General features: G+C 47.0%; 1 protein-coding gene across 3 annotated transcripts in view; it reads left to right on the forward strand.

Annotated features, from left to right (window-relative positions):
* The window catches only part of cadm1b (cell adhesion molecule 1b), a 115,471-nt gene that overhangs the window by 70,563 nt on the left and 22,993 nt on the right, over nt 1-21,915 (forward strand). For 2 of the 3 annotated variants that reach the window (XM_029170467.3, XM_055514262.1), the window contains 4 exons: nt 7,601-7,621; nt 13,019-13,168; nt 16,458-16,610; nt 17,917-18,054. In XM_029170467.3, coding sequence (XP_029026300.1) covers nt 7,601-7,621; nt 13,019-13,168; nt 16,458-16,610; nt 17,917-18,054 — 462 coding nt within the window. The remainder of the gene's footprint in view (nt 1-7,600; nt 7,622-13,018; nt 13,169-16,457; nt 16,611-17,916; nt 18,055-21,915) is intronic. The other variant, XM_029170466.3, reaches the window with a different exon arrangement.

Raw genomic sequence — 21,915 nt, forward strand, 5'->3', positions numbered from 1 at the left:
CATTTTCTGCGAGCTATGAGCCAGGCACTAATGTTAAATATTCATGCGGGTCTAGTCTAAATGATGTGGCCATTGGCACACAGTTAGAGCACACTCTGTGGAAGGGAGGAAATGTCAAGCTGTGAATAAATGAAAGCAGTGAAGCCGTACATTACCCTGCCATTGTGAATTTACTATAGTTGCCATTTGTACGGCCACTTCAAATAGATCTCTCTTATAATCAATACACTCAGTAAAACATCGAGCATATTGCAAAGCTGGCAATAATCCGGACTCGTTGTGTTTGCTCATCCTTTATTCGCCGTGTGCACTCGTCCTCTAATTTGTGCCTCATGAATGTTAACCGAGGCTTTCTGTGCTGTAATAGACGCTGTTTTCATTGAATCGCGCTATCAGAGGGACCAAGTTTACTCTCTTCAAAGACATCAATGCACCCCGGGCCCCTCTTGTCACCCGAGATCAATACGGCTTGTGCCTATGCAGCTGTTATGGTTTGATTCGTATTGACTGCCGCATCAGTCAACGGCGTTCGTTTCTGAGATGTTTTTTTTTTTCTTCTTGGGTCGGGCTGCGTCGCGGCACGCCGATCAGGAGAAGGCGTTGTCATGGTTGCACTGAAATTGTTTTCGAGACGTCGTAGGTCATCTTCTGCCGTGATATCGGTAAGCACGGCGGAGGGAAAGGGCAAAATATAATAGAACTTACTGGGTTGAGTATCCATTTAGAGCAACTCAAATAGAGAGCATAATGTCCGCTGTGCATCATTTGGATGGAATGGGGAATGTTAAATGGCCTCATATTGACAGACACACGCAAGCAGGATTCATTTTTATCACGCACACACACACACACACACACACACACACACACACACACACACACACACACACACACACACACACACACGCTTATTCCTGCAGTCTCTGACTAATGAGGCCTAGGGCTGGAGATGGTTCCATCAAGGAACATCCCCCTCTCTCTCTCCCTCTCTCTCTCTCCATCTCCCTCTCTCCCCGGTCTCTCTGTAGCGCACACTCCCCTCGCTCGCCCCTCTCTCAGACGCGCACCTGATTGATAGCAGCGATTTGACTGAGAAAAGGGAAATGGGAAATTGAAAAATGGTGGAAGAAGATTGGAAACAACGTGCTGATTATAAACTCTGGGAGGAAACAAAAGGTCTTCCCTCTGCCTTTTCTCTTAGCACCGAGGTAGCAGGTGTGTGTCTGACAGGTGCCTGATTGAGGCGCACAAAAGACATTACAACGGCAAACAAATGGATGTGTTTAGGGTCCCTGGATGCAGTTAACGTTTTGGGCTGATAGATGTGATTATGAGTATATGAGCGGGAGCAGCCTGAGAATGGGCACAGGTGTCTGAGGGAGTGGAGCAGGAAAGTAGCTGTGTTGTTGTTGTGATCATAATAATCTATCTGTACAATTAATGGTATATCATCACCAAGGTCGTCAGGTTTGGGGGGATGTATTTATGTATGTGTCTCAGGTTATAATAATGGAGTTTTTCAGTGCTGGCGACAGATACGCAGGAGGCGGGAGACCACACACATTTATCATCGTGGAAAAAAAAAGGAAGTGCGAACTCAACAATGACGATTGTGTTCTAAATTCACTGATTTAGCGAATAACCCCAATTACTTCAGTGCCATTACCATTTATTTTGGTCTTCTTATATTTATTTTCTTATGTTTTAGGATATAAAAGATATATAAAAAAAAAAAGACACCCAGCAGCCCTTCTGTAACAGTGGCATAAATTAGCTGCTGCCTCTCTGTGAACGGCTTTGTATATTCCATAAATAAGGGAGCGTCTTGGCCGGGGCCCCGGTGGTTTAATATTCTCTGAGAGCTTCCAGACAGTGAGTGGTGGTGCAGCAGCTGTCTCCTGACCCTGCCGGACCCCCACTTACCCCTCTGACCACCTCCTCTCCGCTGGGCAGGCTGTGGCGATGACAAGCCTGTCAGAAGCCTCTCCTAATGTCCTAATTACCCCAGCACACACACACACACACACACACACACACACACACACACACACACACACACACACACACACACACACACACACACACACACACACACACACACACACACACACATCTAGACGCCTGATAAGACGTCAGGAACGCACATCTCCTGGTGGGAGACCACCACACTATAGGTGAGGCATCACAGCTTCCACAGAACTGCAGGAGAAATTCCTCCCTCAAGTATCTTTGGAGGCTTTGATCCGAAACGTTCTGCACATGTTTTAATCAGGGCAGTATCAGAGCTTTGGTTCCTCTCGCGTGGTAACAAAAGCAGCAGTCAGGTTGCAACTTTATGTATTTTATTATTTAATTGAGATTGGAGACGAGGAAAAATACAAGGAGACGCAGCATCACCCGAAATAGACAGTCTGAAAGAGACGTGACGTGTCACTTTGCCAGAGGTTAAGCTTTGCCTCGGCTTTAAGTGCGAATCCTTGCTACATGATTTGGGTGTAGAGCACGCTGTCGCACTGACGTCCGTGCTCAGTCAACCGCTCTTGTTAACATAACCGAGTGGATGATTGTGTCTAGTAGGGAAAAAGGAAAATCATTGTACCTCCCAGCAAATGCGTTTGGTCGCTGATTTATAGACCTGTGAGTTTTCTGCATTTATCACAATCAGCATCACTTAATAACACGTTCCTACTGTATGATGCTCTTCTTGCCTTGTGTTTTGTTGATTTGAGGCGTCCTGCCCAGCAGGATCATCTCCTTTTTATTATGTAAAGTTGCTTGTTCATAGATGTGTCACAGTGATATAAAGCAATCAACGTTTTTTTTTTTCTCCATTTCACTTTCATTTTTGCACTCTTGCTACCGTTTTATTTGTGCATCATGGAGCACAATGTCTCTATGTCTGTCACGTGAGACGGTGTGGAGCATGAGGCAGGCATCTACAGTCGGCAAAAATGTGTTAGAGCTCTCCCTCTCTCTCTCTCTCTCTCTCTCTCTCTCTCTCTCTCTCTCTCTCTCTCTCTTCTCTCTCTCTCGCTTTTCCTTGACATGACTGTGAGAGACAAACACTACCTGAGCTGCAGAGTTATCATTAAAGCAACTGTCGCTGTTTGCAGTTTTTTGGTGTCAGCTGCAGACACATTTTCATCCGTACTGTGAATGACAGGACCAGTAGCGTTCACAAATTCAACTACGCCACCCATGTTTAGCTTTCATACGTGTTGATAATGTGTACTGTAGTTAGTTTAAATTGTACTGAACATACAGTAATCACCCTAAGTCCCACAGCTTATGTTGGCAACAGGACAAATGAAATGTGTTAGTCCCGCCTCCTACTCCAGAATGGGGCCAAAAGTCTGAAACTGACAAAATAGGAGTCTGAAAAAAAGGAAAGATTTGTAACATCAACAAACATGTGAAAAAGCAAAGTGAAAAAGCAAAATGAAAATTCAAACAAATAATTGTTTATTTTTATTTGAATTAACAAACCTTCAGAAGCTTTAAGTTTAATCTTTTCTTTTTTATTTGTAGATCTGTTTTTGATTGACAACATTATAGGCCTTTATGTATAACAGCCTAGGTCTAGTGTCATTTGCCGGAATTGTTGCAACTATCAGCTAAGAGACAAGACACCAGGTTCAGTTTGCAGTAGATCAGGAGGTAAAGCAGTTGCCCACCAATCGTTGACTCCGTGGTTTGATTCCTGACTCCTCTGGTCATGTGTCAAAAAGTGTTTTTGTGTTTTACTGGACCCCAAGGTACCCCTGGAGAGTCAGGTCAGGCTGTATAGCAGGCTGAGAAGCGTGAGAGTCAAAGTGCTCTGGGCACCAATAGGAGTGAAAGGTGCTATAGCCAGTAAGTGGAGGCCATTTACCATATCTGCTTTTTATCTGGCAGGAAGGATTATCCCTTAATCTCCCAATGTAAATGCTGTCTGCCGCTACATGTGTCCTCGCGGCTTTTCATCAGTACAACACAAACATTCGGGTCATAGATTGGACATTTACAAAGCATATCCCATCTACGCAGAGCAATTAGCCACATCTGTGGGGATATGTGCGAAATCTCCTTTTTATTACAGTTCATCCAGCAGGAACATGCTTTGCATCCCTGCTAAACCTACCTGATTAATATGTTTCCATCGACTCCGAGGAGTATTAATCTGAACATCCCCAGTAGTATTATAGGTGAGTGTTTTCTGATATCTCACCGACAGGTTGGGCTGGATTAGGCTGCACCTGAGCTGAAAACAAAAGTAGCGTATCGAGTGTGTAAATAAGCAGCCTCCCTCACAGGTCTAATCTACTCCAAGCATACCTGATGAGCGTGCATGTGCATTTTCCTTACAGTATGTTTAAAAATCAGTCTCTAGCTTGTTTTCGGTCATACTGTGTTGTCTTGCGTGAATGGAGCTACTTGTTAGTCGTAAATATGATCAGCCAAACTATTTTTGCTCTTTCCCATTTGTTAAATTCTGACTAAGTGACCCCAACTTGAGTTCAGCTAAGTGGCTTATTTGGCACCTTAATTTTTATTGGCACATGAAATAGAGCTAGAACTAATTACTGTTCCTATTAGTTATTAATAACATTATTAGAACACTTATTAATCTTTTTATAATGTCAGAAAATGGCTAAATAATGTCTGACACTTTTTTAGTTATGGTCAACTTAGTAAATGAAACTTGCTTCATCAAAAAAACATCCCAAATCCAAAAATAATTGTGTTTACTATAGAATAAGACAAGATAATTCAATAAATTAATAAATTTCTGTAACTATAACTATAACATTGAGGGAGGACCCTACTGTACAGTACATACCAGCACTGCATGCCAAGTAACACTGCTTGGATGATTTTCTCACATCAATCCAAGTTGACGTATCAACTGTTTACTTATATATAGTATATATTCATAACATGCAAAAGTTGATTTGAAGAATATTCTGTCTGCAGTCGATGTGTGGAGCTTGACCGGTTCCTTTGTGAAATCCCTGACCTCTGATATCCTGCCTGTTTACCGGGTCCACTCAGCGGGGGCTCGCGCTTCCTTCTGATTTTACCCAAGCAAAAAGAGAAAAAGTTTGAAGCCCACCTCTGATCCACCTAATTAAATGAAACCACAGTGGGCTGCACACAGTAAGGCGGTGCACGCGCTCACAAAGGTAACCAGTGTGAATGGCTATGGGGAACGACGCGGCTCCTGCAGCCAACTCTGTCGCGTCCTCTTATGCAGTGCGATCACACACTATGTTGACGCGCCGCACACTGCCGATCGGGAGCATAAATAAGCGAGGGAATGTTTTACCTGAAAGGAAGAACATTAATTCAAAGGCATCACACCAGTATTGAGAAGAAATGTTGCCTCATTAGTGTTACCCCACTGCTTTTACTGAGCACCAGCAGTTGAGAGAGAGAGAGAGAGAGAGAGAGAGAGAGAGAGAAGGAGGCTATGTGCCACTCTCACTACACATGCATCCAGTCTCCCGAGGCCTTAGTTTGCCTCAGTGACTGGAAAATAGTGCCGAATATTATGGATTTGTTGAGGTTGCGATGGGTTGAACGGTTGAATAGCAGCGCAGTCAAGCCTCACTTCTTATAGAAAACATAATGCAACACAATGACGTGTCCTTTCAAATACTCAGGGAGAGTTTTTTTTACTGGGAAACGTAGCATCACAGCAGGAAATGCTCCACTTTTCCCGACTCCTTGAGGAAACGCCGGCCATCGTGCGGGAAAGCACGAGAATGAGCCTCGGGTGAGGAGGCGCGGAGGTGAGGAGACAAGGACGGGCGCTATTTGGAGGACGGCCGGCCGGCCTGCCTGCTCTCATCCCGCCTGATTGACAGATTGGTGCAGCGGCTGCGCTCGCACGGACGCCGGCGCACGCGTTTCCCCTGGAATCTGTCCATCAGCGCTGTCTAAGCAGAGCGACAGCCATGACATCTAATCACAGGCGAGCTGGCACCTCATAACTTCTACCTAATGTGCTGCAGATACACAGGAGAGACGCGGCCGGGCGCCGCCACTGCGCTATTTATAGCCCCCTTCAGAGGCCACCGGCAGGAAGTGGATCATAGCGGAGGGTTAGGGAACGTGTCACCACGTTATATCACAAGTCCTCTGTTTAGATATAGGTCTCGGCTGACAAGATTAAACACCGCGATGCCCTGGTACAGTATCAGCGTGATGTATTTTTCTGGGCTACGCTCCCGACAAAGTAACATAAAACGAGGGCAGATATACTACGCTTACACGATGATAATGAGGCATTTACATAATGTTGCTACAACATTATAATTACCTGGCAATTAAAGCAGCTCAAACGCCTCGTTATGGGCTGTCCTGAGGGCCGCGCGGACTGGGACGCATACGCTGCACTCGCTCGAGCTGGAGTTTGAGTTCGGCTATCAACCTCCATCACTCGCCGTCATTCCCTCTCTCTCTCTCTCTCTCGCTCGTTCGCTCGCTTTTTTTTTTTTTATTCTAATCACTTTGGGCTTAAGCAGATTTCCCCCAGAAGCCTCATTATGCTGAAGTGTGACATAATATAGATAAAGTTTTGACTGACACTTGAAGTTTTAAGGGAGCGGCAGATTAAGCCGGCGAGTATTACAGCAGACGCCCGGACAATGTTGGGAATTTGTTTTCCATCGTGTGTGATTTGTCACTCACAGTTTTTTTTTTTTTTTTTTTTTTTTTTTTTTTTGTCCGGAGGGAATTGCTGACACGTTGAAAATGCACAAAGGGGTATAACAAGGACATGTGTCATACCTTACACCCTTATTACGCCAGCAATGACAAGTGAGACAAGCGGCACTTCAGCATACTATGGCACCCGGCACTGAAGCTCCCATTCCTCACAGCCGCAGTCAAAATGCACCAAAGTCTATGTGAAATGTCAATATAAGATGGGTGCGTGCGTGTGTGCGCGCGAAATATAAAAATGTACTGTAGATGTGCATGTGCAGCAGAGGGCAACGAGGGGAGGTATGTGTGTGAGGATGATGAGGAGGAGGGGGGGGGGGGGGGGGGGGGGGTTGTTTATGAATAGCAGACAATAAATGATGGAAGCTCTCCCGGGGGGACGGGCCCCCTGCGCCGCTGCGGGGACTTGGGAGCGTGCCAGTCTCCCGTGCCCTCTGAGATGCCAGTTTGGGTGGGCACCGTTCCGAGCGGGTGCTCTCTTCTCCAGGATACACTGAGGGTCCCGGGGGAGGCGTCTCCAGGCAGTGGCTGCTCTGGAGCGGGGCCGGCTGGAATCTCAATCAGGGCGGATGAGAGGGGGGTGGGGGGGAAGCGCCCCCCACCGACGTTAATACGACGGCGGTGACGATGGAGGAAGGGAAGGAGAACGGCTCATTAGGTCAACGCTGCACACACCTGTTGGAGAACAATGCAAAGACCAAATGGGATTAATTGCTCTTTGTATTAATCTTATTTGGTGTAAAAAAAATCCACAAATAACATATGGAGCTTGATTGTAATGAATTCTGATGAGTTTTTTCCCGTTAGCGGTGGAATATGGTGCTGGGCTTGCTTCCTGTCTGCTCACCAGCCTGTCTGTCTTCTCCCTCCTCTGCTCTGCCCCGCGCTGCACCAGGAGCTGCTGAAACCGTGACAGGTACTCTTTCTTTTTTCCCGCTACCTGCTGTTCATTTGGACGCGCCCGCTTCTGTGTGTGTGTGTGTGTGTGTGTGTGTGTGTGTGTGTGTGTGTGTGTGTGTGTGTGTGTGTGTGTGTGTGTGTGTGTGTGTGTGTGTGTGTGTGGCGACTGGCCGTCCACCGCGCTCTGCTCATCTGTGCATATTTACACGAATGGCTGCCCGTGTTGGTCTTTTTTCTGTTAGCGACGGAGGAGACAGACACACGCTCGTCATCCTAAGTCACTTTGTTTTTCTTTTTAATCCTCAATTCAACATTTGACCAATACAATATATGCACAGACCAAATTTGCATTCTACTTTTAGTTTTCCAGGTTAGAATTTCTGACTTGTTGCAACTGCTTGATTCACTGCATTTCTCCTCAACTCGTTAAACCTCAGAGAAACAGTTGTAAACTCTTACAGTGGGTCCAGGGCGCCTTTGAACTACAGTACATGCTAACAGCAGCGTGCCAACCTGCAAACCCTCTATTTCCCATTTACTTGGGTGGATGAAACAAATTTAAAAATAAAAAAAAGTGGGCGATAATAAATATTTGTTCAGACAGGACATACAGTCCTTGTGTTTGTTAGAATGTATCACCAGTAAGGGCTGAATTCTCTAAATGTTTATTATTATTAGTTTTCACTACTGGAGATTAAAAAAAACAAAAATGAAAGATAGTGCTGGATCAGAACTCCAGGAAATGTAATATTCTTTACATGAAGACGCCCTAATGCACATGTTGAACAAGTGATGCGTGTGTGACTGTCTCCTCCTTTCATGTCTAACATTTTTAACTAATGCATCTCGCTAGTTCTTCACCTTTTCCTGCTATTTTCTTTTCACCCCAGCATGTGGTTACTGTAAATTAACAAAAAAGCCAGTGTGCGGTTCTAGCTGTTATTTTCTAAAAGGGCATTACACTTATTTGTACCTGTGTCCAATCTACGACCTCATCCTTCTTCTCCAGCTGCTGTGTGATTTCCTCAGTACTTTCCCACAACACCCAGAAGTGTTTTTACCACATGACGTTTCGCATTCAACAGGTCCAATCCTCCGCGGCCTGTCTGAAAATGTGGCCATGAGGCTGAGAATGCAAATGAGACGCGATCCCCACGCCTTTTTGCAGAAGTGCATTTGACGTGCGCTGGGGGAGGTCAGGTCACGGCGTCCTCCTTCATCAGCAGTCATGAGCACGCTAGCTGCGCCGTGTCAACTTCATCACGCGCCGTGTGGGCTACAGTGAGAGGAAAGGGCAGGAGCCCTGTTTGAGGCTGAGTTTCTGTGGTGTTTGGGCTGAGCCCGAGGTGGAGCTGTGTGACCCCCCCCCCAAGTCTATGGCCACAGGGTGAAGGCTTCTGAACGGACTGTTTTGGGAAAAGATCAGACTAATTAGCAAAGTGTAGAGGGGGAGAAAAAGGAGCAAGTGCACTTTTAACACACTCGAGTCATATGAACATTTAAATCTGTGTTCATACTGTAGCACAGCAAATTTCCCAATATATTTTATTAATAAGTTATGAAAAGTGTACTGTAGATACAAGGATCATATTAAACCCAGAGTGGAGTAGGAAAAAAAAAAACATTTGCCTTCTCTAAGGGCACGCCGGACTGTTAGGGCAAACGGGCAGTGGATCGAGCCCCTGCCGTCCAACCCCCCCCCCCCACACACACACACACACCCCTGGGTGAGGGTGTCATTGTGTTTTTTGATACATTTCAATCAACCACACACATCAAAGCTTCCCTTGACTCAGTCTGTGTTGACCAGATGACTGCTATGAGCTCAGACAGCATTAGACACATACACACACACACACACACACACACACACACACACACACACACACACACACACACACACACACACACACACACACACACACACACCAGCTCTTGACTCGTTTCCCTGAACATCAGGACGGTTACAGTGTGTAAAAATCGTCCCCGTCTGCTCTCACGACATATGTTTTTCGCTGTGCGCGTTTGTGCTTTTCACTGCGCAAATCCAGTCACAATGTGAAACGTCCCAGCTGCACACTGCGTCAGCCGTTACATGTAGTGACAGCGCGTCACGCTGTAATTCCTTTATTATTTCACAGGCCTGCTAAGAAGAAGATTTTAAGAATATAAGAAAAACAAATTCAGTGCTGAAAAACCAATTGAAGCTCATGGTTGTGAAAGATCAGTATAAACAAGTGCACTGTAAAAAAGCTTCCAACAAACCTTATGGTTGGTTTAAATACAAAAAAATGGCCAAATGAGCTCTGGGGGAAGTCGCTCGACGCTAATTATACTCTGAGACAGAAGCACTCTTACTTAAAACAGCATTTCATCATGAGGATCAGGGTTTAATGACGAGGCTGGATGAAGACGGGCAGCATCAGAGGAGGAGAGGGGGAAACTTTTATTGTTAATGACACTCTCGGTCTTGGTGGTTCCTTGAAAGGACACAAGTGCAGCAGGCTGAAGGCGGAGGACGGCTGTCCTGCCTTTCGTTGCCCCCTTTCATGTCTTTTGATGTGAAAACAAGAGAGGCGAGTTCAAAGGCAGCGCTGGCTCCGTTCAAAGCCGCCCGTCTGATGGAGGCGCCGCTCGGCTAATGTTTCCCGATTTCGTCAACTTTTGCCAGAATGGGTCAGGAGCGGCGCCGCTCCGCGTCCCGAGCGCCCGCTCGCCAGGTGGCGCATCCCGTCGTGGGGGTCCGTGTTTTTCCTCCCGCGGCGCTGGAGCTGGAGGGCGTCCGTGTGTGGAGATGCAGGCGCTCCGGCTGCTGGAATGAGTGCGAATTTATGGGCCAGTCATCGGCGCCGCGCCTCGGCCCGCTCCCCTCCCCCCGTTCCCGCCGCCCAGAATTAATGACTGCCTCTCCTCATTTGCACCCAATCATGACCAGGATGCCGAGGCAATTGAAAATGTTTACTCCAATTGCGAAAGCCCTCCATGTTCCACAAAGTGGCCTGTTTTCACTTTGATGGGATTGCTAATCACAGCCACGTTATTTATGTGTGTTTTGAATTGGAAATGAGCCGAGGCTGGATGTTGGAGGGGGACCAACCTTGCTTGGGGGCTCCTAAACCTTATGGAGAATTTATCTCCTGCTCCCTTTCTCTCGGCCCAACAGATTGAGAGCAGGGTAACCTTGCTTTGAGGCTGCTCTGTGTTTGGTGTTTTGATTGCCAAATATGTTACTTTTACAGCCACTAAATAAAATAGACATCAAAACACTTCACATCACTTTCCCCTCGTCTTCTGCAGCACTTAGTGCAGAAGAGCTCGGGCACTTTTGATATCATTCGCAACTTGCTTCACTTCCCCGCGACTGGTATTTTTTGATTTGATGCTCAGCATGATGTATTAACAGAACTAGAAACAACAATGTATCAATTCACTGTCGGTTTCTCCACGTGAAACCAAAAGATCATCGCTACAATAGAGAGTTATGTCCGCGGCGGATCATTCTGTCCCTCGAGATTTATAGCGTCTGGTGACGAGCGGTGCCAGTGATTGGAAATACACTTGTTGCTACAGTTTAATGGGTGCACTGGGTCTGATACAGCGGGCCCCGCCATAAATCGTCCCGTCTCGAAAGATGACGCGCGGCTTTTACTGAGACAGGCGCTCATTCGCATGCTGCTCTGAGGCCGACGTCAGTGGTGACTGTAAATGTGGACTCCCACTGATTGGATTGGAACAAACATAAAAGAAACACCTGTCGGGACAATGCTGCGCAATTGAACAGCAAAGATGAGTTAACACCTCCTAAACACGCCAAGAAAAATACAGTAGTGAATGTAGACATAGGAAATAAACTGACAAGTCAGTGTAGAAAGGCCCATATTTGATGTATGCTATCTGGATACTTCACTTACATCAGCAGAGTGTTATTCTAAGTTATGTTCTTCCCCTTCATTTCCGCTCTAGTCTTCCCCTAGTGGCCGCCAGGAGAACTACAGCAAACACTGACCCTGAGTCATGCACCATCATCGTCTTCTGTTGTTCTAACTTGGTTAATGCCTTTGTCCTTTTAAGCAGTGCGACATCATTTCATTCCGTCATGTTCCTGCACATTAACATATGCCTCCAATGTGTCTCGGATCTAAACTATAAACCTTTAATGGACTACAGCGTGTACTGTACCTTGTTTTTCAGCTTTTAGTTTAGCGGCGCTAAACCCGGGTCCTGACAGCGGAGCGGAATGAAATGGGTTGCTCATTGCTTCAGACAGGTCTGAGGAGCTTTTCTCCACAGGAGGTTAATTTCTTATTGCTTGCCGCGTCCTCAGAGTTCATTTTGAATCATGTTAGTTTGCCTGTCTATTCCTATTATCACTATCTGAAAACGCATGGGTGTTTTTTTTTTTCCTCCCTCCACTTTGTAAATGTCAGAATGCAATAGAGGTGTCTGACAACTCGGGCATGCAAATGTGCTTTTGATGTTTTCTGGAGGCTGTGGCTGAGAGCGTTGTTCCTCCGCTAGTGTGAATCTGAGGCATTAAAACATATTCTCCATTCTCCTTACTCTTTTTTTGTCTCCTGACAGATAAATATAGCACAAGGTGACTTTTGATTCTCTTCCTCTTTCTCAGACGGGAGGGGAAACAAAGCCTGTGTGTGTGTGTGTGTGTGTGTGTGTGTGTGTGTGTGTGTGTGTGTGTGTGTGTGTGTGTGTGTGTGTGTGTGTGTGTGTGTGTGTGTGTGTGTGTGTGTGTGTGTGTGTGTGCGCGTGTGTGTCTGTGTGTGTGGGGGGCTGGCTGGCATGAGGTGTGAGTTACGGCGACAAGGTCCCGGGTCTGTCTGCGGCGGCCGTGCGAGTGTACAGAGAGTGACTCAGATGCTTACAGAACTTTTATTCCTGCAGATATAGAACAGAACCGCTGAGCACACACTGGTCACATGGAGCCTCAGATGGAGGGCTCTGATGAAGCTTAACCATAAACAGCATCCAGCGCGGCTCATCTCGCTGCCTCTCTGTTCTCTGTTTAACCCCCCCCCCCCCCCCCCCCCCTCCCCCTCCTCCATCGTGCCTATATGTACAACTCGCCACTTTCTTACACTCCTCCTTTGTTGCTTTTGCTTCCTACCCTCTCCTGTCTCTCTACCTTCGTGGGCAGCAGAGCTTACAGCCCATCTGGCACCGGCTCACATGGCCCACTCTGAGCAGGGGGAGATCAATAGTGACAAACACTGCACATAGCTCTTATATTAGAAGGATTAGACACGGCTGCAAACAGACAATCAACGCGGCCTTTTCACATATCTTTACACGGTGCATGTGTTAAAAACGCCGCCGCGGCCGATTTGAATATTCATCTGCTCGGAGAATTTCCGTGTCTCATCTGCCCCGTCGCTGTTGTTCGTTTCCCTGCTTCTAGAAGTGGAAGGTCAGAATCTGGCGACCGACAACGTGTCGGTGGTGGAAGGGGAGACGGCGACCATCAGCTGCCGAGTGAAGAACAACGACGACTCTGTCATCCAGCTGCTCAACCCAAACAGACAGACCATCTACTTCAAAGACGTCAGACGTGAGTGTGGGCGCCCGTCACAGAGTCAGCGTCAGTGGCTGAAACTGTTAACAACCTTACATCACTGAAGCATTCAGAGGCATCCTGTAAAGTGCTGTGTTTAGTAATTGTGTCTGTGGTTTGGTGAAATCCATCTAATTCCCTGAAAACCTTTCTTCACAATTACCTGGTTTCTATAGTTCTGTAGTCGACAGTATTCCCATGAGGATTCATGCAATTTGGGACTTAGTATGAGGGAGAAAATTAAAATACCAGCTTGTTATATTAAAGTTTGAAAAAACAGGAATTTCAAATAAAGCAGCTTTCAAAAATGTGAATTAGCATTAACCATTCACACGAGGAAACAGCATCGCCAACGTGAGTGAATGTGCTTAACGCCTTCACTTAATTTCTCTATATTTATTTTACGTATCACCAGCAACATTGTTGCCTCTACAACGTTTTCCCCCCAGAGGTGCTCGTCTTCGCGTCGGAGTCAAACCTCAGGGCGTCCTCAGCCAAACGACTCACTGAGGCTTTGACTTTGCAGGGACGGTGTCCAACATCCACACAATCGGCTCCAGCTTTGCAGTTTGATTCTTCGGCGCCAACTTCGTTCCGCTTGTCCTTGACTTTTGCACAAGTCATTAAGCTCAGAATGCGGCAAGATTAATATAAGATAATTCACTGTGCCGCCATAATGGGAATAGTTTTGTGTCCTTGTCACTGTTAGATTTTTACGATAATCTCTTAGATTAGGATATTGAACGATATGATTATGCATGAGCATATGGGCTACTCCTACTTTGTACCAAGTTTTTTTTTTTTTTGCCTCAGCTTTTTTACTTGTTTGCATCTGGGATGCGAGCCAAGATTCAAGGTGAATGAGAAATACCCTTCGTTTCTGTCTGTATTGCGTCCCAGCTGTTATTTCACAAGTCTAGGTAGCGAGGCGTGTGTTCTATTTACTCACTCGCGAGGAGCATCAGGGGAGTTTGAGTACACATTTTTGTCATATTTGTACAAAATACCCGCCGCCGCCTGAGAATATGGCAGAGATGATGGAAAAAAAAGCGCCGATCACGCTGCGCGCCACGTCTTTGAAAATATTCAATATGACACAGTCACAGACAGAGTTTGGGGGTTTTACACTTTAGGAAGGAATAATTAGCTCCCACATCCAGGTGCCGATCAATATTAGCTCCGTGCTGCAAAGCTAAGAAATCCTTTGCCTCTTCTGTGTTCCTCCTCCACGTGGGCCTGCAGCATCGTATCACTTCCTCAGCCTACGTCGATCCGGCGCCGCTGTCAAACGCTGTAAAAACCCAGAACCTTCCCTCATCTGCGGTTAGACGTGAATATGTGCTGCATTGCTGAGGTTTTACTGGGCCGCCGCCGCCGCCGCCGCCGCCTCGTCTTTGTTTTCCTCCTAATGGGGCGTTCTAAACCCCACGGTCGGGCTATTCTCGGCTCCGTTCCTAAAGGACTGCTGCTTCTGCGGGGACCCCCCCCCCGGCCCGTGGCATTGTTAACTGTCAACGGGGCCGCTCGACACAGTAGCAGATCTTTGTATACAAGGAAGTAAACAGCGCTGACACAGAGACTCACCGGGAGCTACAAGCAGCTCCAAGCGAGGCGGCAGCCATAGAAACGCCACCATAGCAGCCGTACAGTAGAGGGGGACAGACAGACGCAAATAAAGATGAATTACGTCAAAGGTGCCGAGGCCGAGCGGTGCTCGACGGGGCCACCCGTTCATTCTGAGAGATATATGCAGAATGACATGCAATTTGGCGGCGTTGTCATCCGAAATGGGAAAAATGAGCTTTTCTCGCTGAAGGTGGACCTCGTCGAAGGGTGACGCAGTGTCGCGCGGTTATTTATTCCGCGCGTCCCTCCTCTGGACTCTTCTGCCGCCGCGTTTGAAGGCACGCCGGTCTACTTTAACAATCAGACAGTCGGGACGTTCCTTCAGAATAAAAAGCCTTCCAACGTCTTATTAGATAAGACCAAATACGAAAAAAAACTCATCACAGCTGCACATTTCTAATTCTAGCACAAAAGTTAACACAAGAGAAAACATTAAGTTTATTTGCTACAGGCTTATGGGCTTCTCAATGATCATAACTTCTGACTAATCCCTCCAATCCTTTGTTCTGTCATAACTTTAATGTCTTCAGTATTAAAAGACAAAGTTGAAAATAATAAAAATATTCCAAACTCTTAGTTTATGCTACAGCGAACATGAATAGATTTAACCACATTTCACCACATAGATTATGACAAGATTTCCTCGTCCTAGCATGTGGACTGTCCCCCATCCTCCCATGTGAGCTGTCATCCTCCCTGAGTAAACCACCTTCCAGATCTCAGGCGTGAAGGGTTTCCCTCCCGAGCAGGTGCCTGCTCTCTCCAAGTGCATCGGTGTCATTGTTTCCCTTTGAGGAGAGACTTCCAGAGAGCCCTCAAATTACACCGCGGGATGAGGGCTGGTGTTGACACCGCCCCGAGACCCCCGCGCAATGATTACCGAGCTAAGTGCAAGGCCTGACGGGAATAACAAAGTCCCCGCGCCCCGAACGGGGGCCGAGCGGGGGTTCGTTAGCGCGACAGACGCGGGCGGGACCCGGCGAAGGAGGCAGGTCAGGACGTCAAAAGGGCTCCCAATCAAATCCACCACAGCCGTTGATGCAAAGGAGAGCTCAGAGGCGAGGGCCGACCCCAGTGATGGAGAGCTGGCTCACGCAGCTGGAGGAAGGCAAACGTCCTCTCTATGCTGGCATTAGTACACAGATTGCTGGTTACTTCAGACTGAGAGTGTCAGGCGTCGGCGCCGCTCCACCCCTGTGCTGTGATTTGATTCATTATGTATGTCTGCAGGCCTTTGCCTTTTTCTGGAATATGAGTTTGACGCGTCCATCCATGACCAGCAGCAGCCCATTTTAAGAGTTCCTAGCTTGTTAGGAGTCTTCATGAGCACTCTTCACACTTTCCTGTCTTTGTGAGTGCTCTGTGGACTGTAAAGCTACTTTATAAATCAACTTGTATGAATCATTTTGAAAACTCGCTTTCCCCTTTACTCAATTAAGGAGAAAGCCCGCCAAAGGGCAGACCCCCCCCCCCCCCCCCCCCCCCCCCTCCTCCCCACGCTGCAAGTCTCAGCCTCTCTCTCTCTCTCTCTCCCTCGCCCGCACCCCCCCCCTCCCCGCTTCCATTCTCACCTGTCTCCTTCCTCCCCACTCGGTGTCTCACGCTCCTGTCCCATGCTCACTGTATCCGCGCTGTCTCTGTCTCACATGTATCCCCACAGCTCTGAAGGACAGCCGGTTCCAGCTGGTGAATTTCTCTGACAACGAACTGCGGGTGTCTCTGTCCAATGTGTCACTCTCCGATGAGGGACGCTATGTGTGCCAGCTCTACACGGATCCTCCTCAGGAAGCCTACGCAGACATCACTGTCCTGGGTAGGTGTGAGGGTGCATGTGTGAACCTCGCGCACACATCACACCCCGGCCCCCACACACAGGCACACGCGCAGTCTCTCTCCTTTATTGTATTTTGCCTGGTTATACACAGTGAATATAAAATAATAGTAATCTTTGATCCCGTTATCTTTAGCTACTGAAACAAAATGTCAGCCAATTAGGCTCTCGCAGTGCTCAACAGCATAACGAAAAGGAGCAGATGCTGAAACTGATGGCTCAGACCGCGTTGGTTTTGGCAGCTGTGTTGACTCTGTGAATCCCGGTGAATGTTGACTTGGCTGCTCCAAACGATTCCCTATTGAGAGTCAGCTGTGCCACACTTTGATGCTTTGGAGTGAAATTACTCTAGTTAAGCTTTATTATACATGCAGACATCCTGGGGGATTGAAAGGAATTAAAAGCACTTTAAAGTAATTACTCTAGTTGTACAATTGAAACCTAGCTGCAGTATTTCTGAACCAAGGGTTGCATTGAAGAGTCCTTGAAATAAACACCCCGCTGACTTTTTTTTTATGCTTTCAAGCAACTGGAGTTCAGTAAGTTGTGCTGTGATGATTAATGTAAGAAATGAGGGGACAACTGTGCTTTACCCTGTTTTGTGTAGATCCTACGCCCACATAACCACAGATTGTAATTGCCTATATTTGAGCAACTTGGGCATTCACTTGGTACAAAACACATTCATAACTAATGCATGGATCATGAAGATTCAGATGAAAGCATGAGAGATTTGTGAAATCATGAAGACTTTTGTCAGTCTGTCACAGCCCAAACTGAAACCTAATATTCATGGTCCCCAGAGGAGACGTCCTACCTTTAGGTGAAATGTATCACCGCTAATGGATAGCTTCCAGATAAATGGAAAGATTGCCTCCAACAATCAGTTTAACAAAGGGCCCTCCTTTTCATGTGCAGGGCTCACTGTTGATTGGCTCCAGCAACTAAAAGACAATGACTGAGAGGTGGACTTCATCACATGACAACATAAAGGAGAAAATGAATGTTGAAAGCTGCCAATGATTAAACATGAATTTTCCATGACTGCAACAGTGCCATGTTAAGAATCAGTTCTTTATGCATAGAAATGTGAGATTACTTATAATTGTAAGTGCTTGGAACCTGCATGAGGTGGAGGGTCTTTGTGCGTGTGCATCTCAGCAACATCCAGCAGGTGTTGCCTGGACACACGTTAACCACTAACGCAATCTCATACTGTACAAACTCGATGGCCAACATGAATTGATGCAGCCACTGTGCCTCATCATTACCGTCGCCGCTGTTTCAGTACCGCCGGGAAGCCCGGTCATCGAGAGCCGCGAGGACGTGGTCAGCGAGGGGAACGAGACGGAGCTCACCTGCACGGCCATGGGCAGCAAGCCAGCCGCCTCCATCAGATGGATGAAAGGGGAGGAAGAGCTGACAGGTCAGTGGAATAACAGCCCGCCCCCATTTGCCCGGCGTGCTCCAGGCCTGTCGGCTCCCACTACAGGCCCCGCTCGCCGGAGGCTCGTCCTCTCTGAGCAAAATGTAGTTCTCCCAAAAGACATTAATGTGTGTTGTACTTATTATGCTGACGGACACCTATAGGAACCTAATCAGGCCCGGCATGTGCAGCCGCAGTGGGAGAGTGTGTAAAGCGTCTGTCCACAGTCTGGCCTTGCTTCGTCAGCGCTGCTGCGATGCTCAGTCCATTCATTCACAGCTGAAGTCCCAAACTCACGTTGTGTGTGTGTGTGTGTGTGTGTTTTTTTAAATAGATTTTACAGCCACTTTTATCCAGTTCATTTAATTCCAGAACGTCTTCGTTTCAATGTGCAGGAAATGTTTATAAAGCAACCTTAAATCTAAATCATCCATAAATGGTAGTTATGAACTAGGATGTGCATGTTCCATCTTCATTTCAGCGCCGTCGGCCGACTGCAGGCCGTTGCAGGCGAAGGGTATATAATCTGGAGTGGTGGAAAATCCTTATTACCTCTCAGTTATGATTAGGGGGTCATCAATTATTCATTGCACACTTATTGTACAGCAAGGGGAGAGATATTAATTTTAGTCATATCGTATTTACACAGAGTGGATATCTCTGGGCTTGTTGTCAAATTATATATGTATTAGAATGGAGAGGATTCATTTGGCTCGTTGAGAGATGAAATATTTAGACAAGAGCGAATCGGAAGCTAAATGCCATCTGTGCCTCCAGTGTTCCCTACAGGAGCCCCAGTCAATTTCTGTTTATGACTCGTGGAGGGTTGTGTGTAGGGGAGGGCGAGACAACAGGATGGTTAGATCAGCGAAATGCCACGGACACGCTGAGCAGGGCTAATCCATAGTGGCGCTGGATGCACAGGGAGCCAGAGAGTCACTGCCCACGACACACCCATCACTACTTGTTACGGACGCGCACAACAATTCATTAGCTCCTGCACATATTGAGATTAAAAGGCGGTTTCACGGAGTCGCTCCGATCATGTTTGTCTGTCCGCGTGCGGCGGCGAGAAAGAAATCTGCTGGCTAATTTAAACACATTTTCAAATTGGCTGGATTGGTTTTCGCAAGCGTTTATCACGCTGGCAGGTACGGGACTGATGCGCTCCGGGGCTCGAGAGGGACACACACACACACGCACGCACGCACGCACACACACACACACACACACACACACACACACAAACGCTGACACACACACGCACGCACACACACACACACACACACACACACACACAAACGCTGACACACACACGCACGCACACACACACACACACACACACACACGCACGCACGCACGCACGCACGCACGCACGCACGCACGCACGCACGCACGCACACTCACGCACACAAGGTGGAAAAACACGCTTGTTAGCATAAATGACAGCTGCGGTGTCATTTAAATGTGTTGGAGCCGGGCACTCAGCTGCTGCCGCTGCCGGAGTACAGGAGGAGATTTGTTCCGTCGGACAGCTGCATCGAGATGATGGTGTTTTTAAACGGCCGCGTGTGTGATCATGTGCGACAGAACGCACAAGGTTTAATCAGAACTCGGAACAGTTTGTGGATTTAGTATTTTACAACTCGGTAAGAAATGGTCTGGGTTGATTGGATGGAAAATTGTCTTTGGTGATAATTTTTGGAAAGTAAAAAAAAAAAAAAATCAAATTTTTGACTTTCTACTACTACTAATTTACTTTATAGCAACATTTATATCCAGAAAACAATCATTTAGGGAATCTGTTATCAAGCTGTTTATTAACAAACCCATTAATTATAGCCCATCCTTTTTCATATCCTGGGTTCACAACAACAGCGTCATGGAAGTTCACAAACATCATCTAAATATAATATTCATCTCAGCCGCTTCACTCGTGGCGAGAGCAGCGCCGCCTTCCAGCCGGAGCCGGGCGCAGCTTGATCAGGCGCTGGCTGCGCCATGTGTTGGCAGGCACAAGTCCCGGGTTAGAAACTGACTGAAAGAAAATGTCACCCTGAAAGGAGGCTATGCTTGATTGCGCTGGGATTGATCAGCGGTTGATGCTCACAAGAGCGTTTGATTTGACGTCTCTGCCGCAACACTCAAATCTCCTCTGCATTCAGATTGGAGTCCCTCCACAACCTGATCCACAGTTGTTTTCCTCATCTGGGCTCGGATGACACTGGTAATTGACAAGCGCCGCTCGGCCCGTTCAGTGATAATGACTCTGTATGAGTCTGATCTTCAAACCGCGTCTGAACTTGTAGAAGTTTTCCCAACTCTTTGTCTTATCAAGATGATTTTTGCAAGAAGCAAAACCAAAAATAATTGATAGTAAAATTCAAATAGGATTCGAGGTTTCATGACAGCAATGAGACAAATAATGTAGCAGCAGCGCTGTGTTCCTGACCTTGAAATGTGTTGCTTGTTCCTTTGGTATTTTGCATAGGGCAGAGGTCAGATGAGAAGCACGGCATCATGGGACTCTCGCGCAGACGAGGGGGAACAAGACAGGAGGGAGCTATTAGAGTAAAAACTGTCTCTTTGACTTTGTCCTGAAGCAGCTGGTTGCTTTTTTTCACCCAAAATCAGCTGTGACAGTAGTGTTGTCCACAAACAAGCCACTGAGGGGAGTGCATGTCACATGAAACATAAGCAGCTGTAGGACGCCTGCTTTTACTGTACATGCAAAACAGAAAAACAAAAATCTACTTCTTTAAAGCAAAGGTGATCAGACTTTTTCACACAGAGTGCCTGCCCCACCTACAGCTGATTAGGCCAGGTGTGTTGAGCCAATCAGAAGCCGGAAGCTCTGATCGGCCCCGGAACCGCTCGGGAAACGTGAGTCACGCGCAGAGGTAAAACGGCGGTGCTTTGTTAAAGACAGCAAAGCTAATTGCGTGAAGGTTAATGCTCCCTCACTTCACTCCTTGGAGCTCGAAGCGGCAGGATCACCTGCTCACTGACCCATGCGGCGGTTGTCACACGCTGATGGGGGAAGTTCACACTGTATGGAAAACCCAAACATTACTTAAAAGTGCCCTTCATCAAACTCCATTGTGAGAGAAACCACGTTACTGGTCACTTTATTTGCAGTAAAACTAACTAGCAGCTGCAGAGCTCCAGTTACAGCATGTGTGTCCTGCATGAATAACACTGTTTTGTGAGCGGTTACACAAAGACGATGCCAGAATCATTAACATCTTTTTTGTCTGATCATTAAAACACAATGTGAATAAACCCATTCGCATGCGCCACCTGTTGCCCTTGGAGCGCATGTTTTAACCCTGTAGCATTTAACAGTATATAAAAGCAGCCTAGCGTAATCAGCTTCTAAATGAAAGCTGTTTATTTCTAGTTCTTTCCTCTCTCACCGTTGCACACGTTCCCGCTGCTCTTATGATTATTCCACTGTTATCGCAGATTCACCTCGAGCGGCTTTCTCTCCGAGCAGCCTGTTCTCTAACCGCACTTGGCAGAGCTGTCAGATTTAATGCCCTCAAGCGCGTTGACCACTTACCAATCCCAGTGCTTTAAATTTCATGTAGGCAGGTCCTGGGCGGGTGGGTGTGTGTTACGCGGGGTTAATATCCATCAGGAGGCCACATATGTGTGTATTGGCGATCATCAACTGTGGAACAACAGTGTTTTGCCCTCCCCGAGTCCAGTCAGGTTCCCCTGTGACAAGGCTGAAATGGAAGTGTGCTGCAGGTCAGAGCGGGGCTGTAATTATTTCCTCACTTCATTAAGTGCGAGTAAACCATCACACTCAGCACTGCAGCTAATGCGATGCCCCTGTGGCATTGTAATGCTCTCTAA

The sequence above is a fragment of the Betta splendens genome, chromosome 13, assembly GCF_900634795.4.
Source record: "Betta splendens chromosome 13, fBetSpl5.4, whole genome shotgun sequence".
Lineage (NCBI taxonomy): Eukaryota > Metazoa > Chordata > Actinopteri > Anabantiformes > Osphronemidae > Betta > Betta splendens.